Source organism: Thalassophryne amazonica, chromosome 9 (assembly GCF_902500255.1).
Source record: "Thalassophryne amazonica chromosome 9, fThaAma1.1, whole genome shotgun sequence".
Classification (NCBI taxonomy): domain Eukaryota; kingdom Metazoa; phylum Chordata; class Actinopteri; order Batrachoidiformes; family Batrachoididae; genus Thalassophryne; species Thalassophryne amazonica.
In genome coordinates, this window is record NC_047111.1 from 12,228,608 (window position 1) to 12,234,607 (window position 6,000).

Genomic DNA, 6,000 nt, shown 5'->3' on the forward strand with positions numbered 1-6,000 from the left:
ACTGTCGTCCGTCCTGAAGGTCCCGCCCCTTGCCTCTCCTTTTTATTGAATATCGTTACATACAGCATATAGGAATGACGATATCACAAAACAGTGAAAAGACAAAGTCTGGTCTTACTCTGATATGAGCCGATGTCAGTTTGTACTGTTCCTGTCCAAGGATGAACTATTAATCAAAAGTACATATCTGCGATTAGTTAATCATGACCCCAGCCAGCCAGTCTGACATTGTAGATAGATGACCTGCACATTGAATGGACAGACGTCATATGCTCACTGTTAGACAATCTTAATGCACTTGAATCATTCAGCGTATATGATTGCTTTTGTCACTAAGTAATTACTTAAAGGAATAATGATACATAAGCTTTATTCTCAAATTTTTCATATATGCATATATGAAAAGTAGAGAACAGAAATCAAAGACATGATTACAGAGAGCACATCAAAGTGAAGACATTAATATTTGATAATACATATATCGACAATAAAGAGAAAAACCCTGTCAGTCCTTCAACAGATATCTTATTTTTTCCAGATGTAAAGTGTTGGACAGCTCTCGTAGCCATGTTTTAGCGTTGGGTACCGCTGGTCCTTTCCATGATGTCAGAAGTAACTTTTTCGCGGTGATGAGACAATGGGAAATGAACTTCTGCTGTGCTGGAGTAAATTTTCTGGATATCTGAAATGTGTCCAGAAAGAAGATTCTTGACAGTGTATTGAACACATCTGACCAGTAGGTGGCAACTTTAGGGCAGGAAAAAAAGGCATGAAAGAGCGTTGGATCGAAGGATACTGACATTTATCACAAGCTGGTGATAAATGTCAAAAAAATATTATGAATCTTTACTTTAGAATAATGAAGTCTATGTATTTTGATTTGAATTAGACAGTGTGTGACATTGTTGGAACAGGAGTGTATGTGTTCAAGTGATTCTTCCCAAATGTCACCAGGAATTTGAACACCCATATCCTTCTCCCCCAACTGTCTTTATAGTTATTACGGGGGGGGGGGGCAATCATTAATAGTTTGTTGTCTGTATTAGATATAAATTTATCTTTATGTGGGGGTGTGTTTAAACATTCATCAATCATAGTCTGTGGTTCTGTTTCGACATATATTTTCGTGGATATTCCCTAAGTTGCAAGTATCTAAAAAAATTATTACTGTGTAGTTTAAACTTTCTGTAGATGTACAAAAGTAGCAAATTTATCCTCAATATACAGGTCATGAATGCAACGTATTCCTAGTCTGCTCCAATCACAAAATGTCAAATGTAGATTAAAAGGGGCAAAAGATGGATTTTTCACGATTGGTAAAGAAAGGGGCATTGATTTGTAAGTGAAATGTGATTTTTGTTTTTTTGTTTTTTTTACACACGCATGCGCAATATTGTCAGGACGTGGAACTGATTTATGCAACCAGACGCACAATTCGATAGAACACCGGCTGCGCGCGCTGCTAGCTGTTAGCACTGTTAGCTGAGAGTGAGAGAAAGTTGCATACCGACGACACCGACGCCTAAATGGATGAATTTAAGTGACCATATGAATGCATTGATGTGGATTCTGATACAGAATTACTGTTCATTACATTTGATGGATGTTTATGTTTGATGGATGTCTCTGTGCCCTGACCGCTGTTGGAGCGATGCTGCCTCAGCTCCATGGTAAACCTCACCGACCGAATTACCTACAGAGAAATAAACCATGCAAACAATGGAATTGAATTAGAATCGAAATAACTCCCTTGTGTCTGATTATTTTCAGACGTTCATGCTTGCAAATAGCCGTTTAAGCTCTGTTTGTGACCGTATAACCAGCATGAATGTCTGCAAATCATCAGACACAAGGGGGTTATATATATTATATATATATTACCCTCTCAAATAGGTCTTTAAAGCCTCCCATAGTGCATGAGGTGGTTTCTGGAGCATCATTTATTTCAAAGTATAACTTTATTTGAGCCTCTATGAATTCACAGAACTCATTTTCTGTCAGTAATTGAGGATTTAATCTCCAAGATCTATTAGGTGGGTCCATATCTTCCAAATATAAACAAAATGTTAGCAGGCTGTGATCTGAAACTGATCTGGTGTGATATTTTATGTCTGTCGTGATTGGAGCCAGTCGAGCGTCATTGAGAAAATAATCAATTCTACTGTAAGAATTATGAACTGGTGAAAAAAACAGTAATCTCTACCTGATGGATTGATAGAATGCCATAAATCTATTAAATTCATATTTTTGAGTTATGAATTCAAACAATACTTGAATTACTTTTGGGGGTGTTATGAGTTGATGATCGATCAAGAAATGGATCTAGAGGTATTAAAATCTCCACCTATTATTCATTTAGTTTACGACACATTGGGAAGTACAATTCCAATGAAGTTGGGATGTTGTGTAAAATGTAAATAAAAACAGAATACAATGATTTTCAAATCCTCTTCAACCTATATTCAATTGAATACACCACAAAGACCAGATATTTAATGTACAAACTGATAAACTTTATTTTTCACAGAAAAGCACGAATGATATCCATCTTTAAACCATTTTACTTTCAGTCTATTAGTTATTTTTAAATGTGTCTCTTGTAAGATTATGTCTGAATATAGTGACTTTAATTGGTTCATAATTTTACCTCTTTTCATAGGTTTGTTTCTGCCCCGTATGTTCCAGCGAGTAAATATCAGTCCTTTAACGTTCTATCTGTCATATCACAAAAGGAAAAAGAGGTGGCACACGGGTGAAAACGGAAATCAGAAGTCTACACAAATTGTAATAAACAGGATTTGCTTCCATAGTGATACAAACAATATGGCTCCACATAATTAAGAATGCAAACACACTGAACAACAGGTAAATGAATAAATAACATAAACCCTAAACACACCTCAGGCTAACCCACAGGAAAGTGGTTAAAAAAAAAGAAAAAAACACACAAAGTGAAGAAGAAGTGAAGTTTCTCAGTCTAAGTAACTCACACTGTTACTGTCTCGGGTGGGGGGTTGGGGGGGGGGGGAGCAATGGAGTTTAGGTATAAAAACATGGAGCTTAGAAAATGTTGTACAGCTGCATAGGTATAAGTGACATATTAAATTGTGCAAATATCTTTGGCTTATTAACACAAAGTCTGATATAAAAGACTCTCTGCTCGTGTGTGTCATAATGTCGTCTCAACACAGTTTAATGTGGTGTCAAATAAAAAAGGTCTATCCAAGTGGGGGACATGAGGCATCAACCGTTTAGCTGCTACCACTCGCTCGCGTTGATCTTGTTGCCGTGACACGCTCAGCGTTCTCCTCGGCCTCCTGTGGGTCAGTAAAGGATCTCTGGAGGCCACTGTGGGTCACCAGGAATCTCGCTGGATAAAGCGGACCATATCTGACTCCAGGTTGGTTGTGCACTAGCTGCCTGGCTCTGCTGAATAGCGCCCTTCATTTTGTCACTGATGGATGGAAGACCCTTATATTTTTCCTTGATATTGGAGGTTTTTCACTGCAGCAGCTATACGGAGAATCTCCTCCAGAACGTGATGATAATGGAGCCGTATTATGAACGGGTGCAGGAGCTCAGAGGTACTTGACCGCTGACGGAGAGTTCTGTGGACCCAGTCAATGAGCAGCGCCTCGTCCAGGCTGAGGACGTCTTTTCACAACGTGGCAATAAAGTCCCTCAGTTTTGTCGATTCCAGGTCCTCACAGATACCAGTAATCCTGATGTTGTTTCTCCACGCTCTTCCTTCTAAATCTTCATTCCTTTGTTTTAGTGTATCGACATCAGTTTTGAGGCCACTTGTTGCTCAGGTTGACTCATGCTGTCAGAGTGAGAAGTGGCGCCTCCTCCAAATCAGTCACTTTGTCCTGTAGCATCTGGGATTTAGCTTCAAACTTAGTGTTGGATGCTTGAACGATATTGTTCGCTGCTGTGATTTCTCCTCTCGGGTCATTATAAACCCGCTCAATGTGTCTGTCCAGATTCTCACATCTTTTATTTTGGACATTTCACCTCTGAGCGCTGTAATGACTGCTAGCACGGCTCCCTTGGAAGGATCCTTGCCGCCGTCGTCACTGGATTCTTTGAGGGCTTCCATTTCAAGCGAGACGGCTGCTTTGTCGTGGCCTAATTGAGCCATTTTGTGTTTCTTGGATTTCCCCTTCTTCTTGTTGAAATAGCCGGTCAAATGCACAGTTGTAATGTTTTAGAGGTAAGTTCGCTCCTGTAGCGTAGAAATTCTTTGGAGCCGCGTCCTACTCCTTCATCGCTCAGTGGCACCCCCCACCTGTCACCCTGATTGAGACAAAAACTGTGTTCAGTGCCAGAAGAACAGCATGTCCACCTGTCTGAAACAGCTCAGCTCCGATCCCTGGAGCTTTCCTCACCAGCACCTGTTTCATGGTCTTTGCAATCTCACAAAGATTTGCTGGTTCACAACTGACTGGAGAATCACCTGTAAGAACCCTGGAAGCAGAAATGTCCATCATCCCCGCATGAGGATCAGCCTGAGACAACTGCTCAAAGTAGGCGGCCCAACGTGACCGTACAGCAGAGGACTGGACGAGGTGTAGGTCTGCATGAACAAAGTGCTTTGATTCCTCTGTCACAAAGGTTAATCTGATCCACCTCTGCAGTCCGCCGATAAATCCGCATCCTGTGTGTCCTCACACCTGCGAAACCAGGAAACATTAACCCGGTGTCAGGTTTGGGACTTTGGTGTCTTGTGTTATTTTTTCTGTCATTTGTTCTGCTTGGGTTTTGCTGTACTGTTTCCTCTCGTCTGTCACGTGCTCTTTGGTGGTGGGCGGGTCTCCTGTCACCTGTTCCTCATTGTCTGCTCATCACTTCCCTGTATTTAAACCTCACCTTGTCCACCTGTTCCCCGCCATATTGTCGTGCCTCACAGCCATCGCTTCCAGCCTTATCTTCTTTTTGCTTTGCTTTGTTTTTGACCCTCTGCGTGTTTTTTGGACCTCACCCATGCCTGATGATTTTGATGCTGCTGCAAGTACCCACACTAAAACCTTTTGAATGTGACTCGTCTGTGTCTGAGTCTTGCATTTGTGACCTGCCATTTTATACCACTGACCTTGAAACCTGGTTTGTTTCTCTGCGATATGTATCATTGTGCTGCTTTGAGGACTCTGTCGCCCTCTTGTGTTAAACAGTGGAATATCTACTTTGCCGGCGTGAGCTCAACTGGGCCGTATTTCAAGTCGGGATCCACGTTAATGATTCCTGCTAATTTCCGTCCATATATTTTGCTAAGTGCAGTGACTAAACTCTCATGTTCTTTGACACACGTCTTTATTTGTCCTCCACAATGGAAACAGATGCAGTCATGTGATGTGAACAGGAAGGCTGAGGATTGTGGGTAATGTAGTTCTCTCTCTTATTTTGCAGCAACGGTCTTCGCATGTCTGGCGATCTCTCTGGGTGTCTACCGGCTGTGGAGATGAAGAACGTCCATCACAACACAGATGTATATGTTAAATGGTCAATGGACTGCATTAATGTAGCGCTTTTCCATCTGCATCAGACGCTCAAAGCACTTTACAATAATGCCTCACATTCACCCTGATGTCATACAAGGTGCTCACTACACACCGGGAGCAACGAGGGGATTAAGGACTTTGCCCAAGGGCCTTTAGTGATTTTCCAGTCAGGTTGGTGTTTGAACTGAGGATCCTCTGGTCCAAAGCCCAACGCTTTAACACTTTCACCTCCCCTTAAGTTGAAAAGAAAATGTCTTTAGTTTGAAATAAAGGTTATCTCTTACTAACATGAAGAAACATTGTGCAGATTATTATTTTCAGGTTGATATTTGTTATTAAGCACTCGTTACGTGATATTGTGACCATCAGATGTTTTACAGGTGATAAATTGACTTTGACTTCATGATTTAATTTAATGAATGATCACGAATGTCAAAATAAACAAACAAGAAAAAACAAAACAACCAAAGTTATTTCCATGAGAACAAGTTAAAACGGTCAC

At 40.9% G+C, this 6,000-nt stretch overlaps 1 protein-coding gene across 1 annotated transcript in view; it reads left to right on the forward strand.

Moving 5' to 3' along the window:
• Nucleotides 1-5,788, forward strand: part of ccdc90b (coiled-coil domain containing 90B) — a 31,738-nt gene extending 25,950 nt beyond the window's left edge. Inside the window, exons 9-10 of the mRNA XM_034177592.1 lie at nucleotides 5,407-5,492; nucleotides 5,738-5,788. Coding sequence (XP_034033483.1) covers nucleotides 5,407-5,462 — 56 coding nt within the window. The 3' untranslated portion in view covers nucleotides 5,463-5,492; nucleotides 5,738-5,788. The remainder of the gene's footprint in view (nucleotides 1-5,406; nucleotides 5,493-5,737) is intronic.
• Nucleotides 5,789-6,000: the final 212 nt, after the last annotated feature.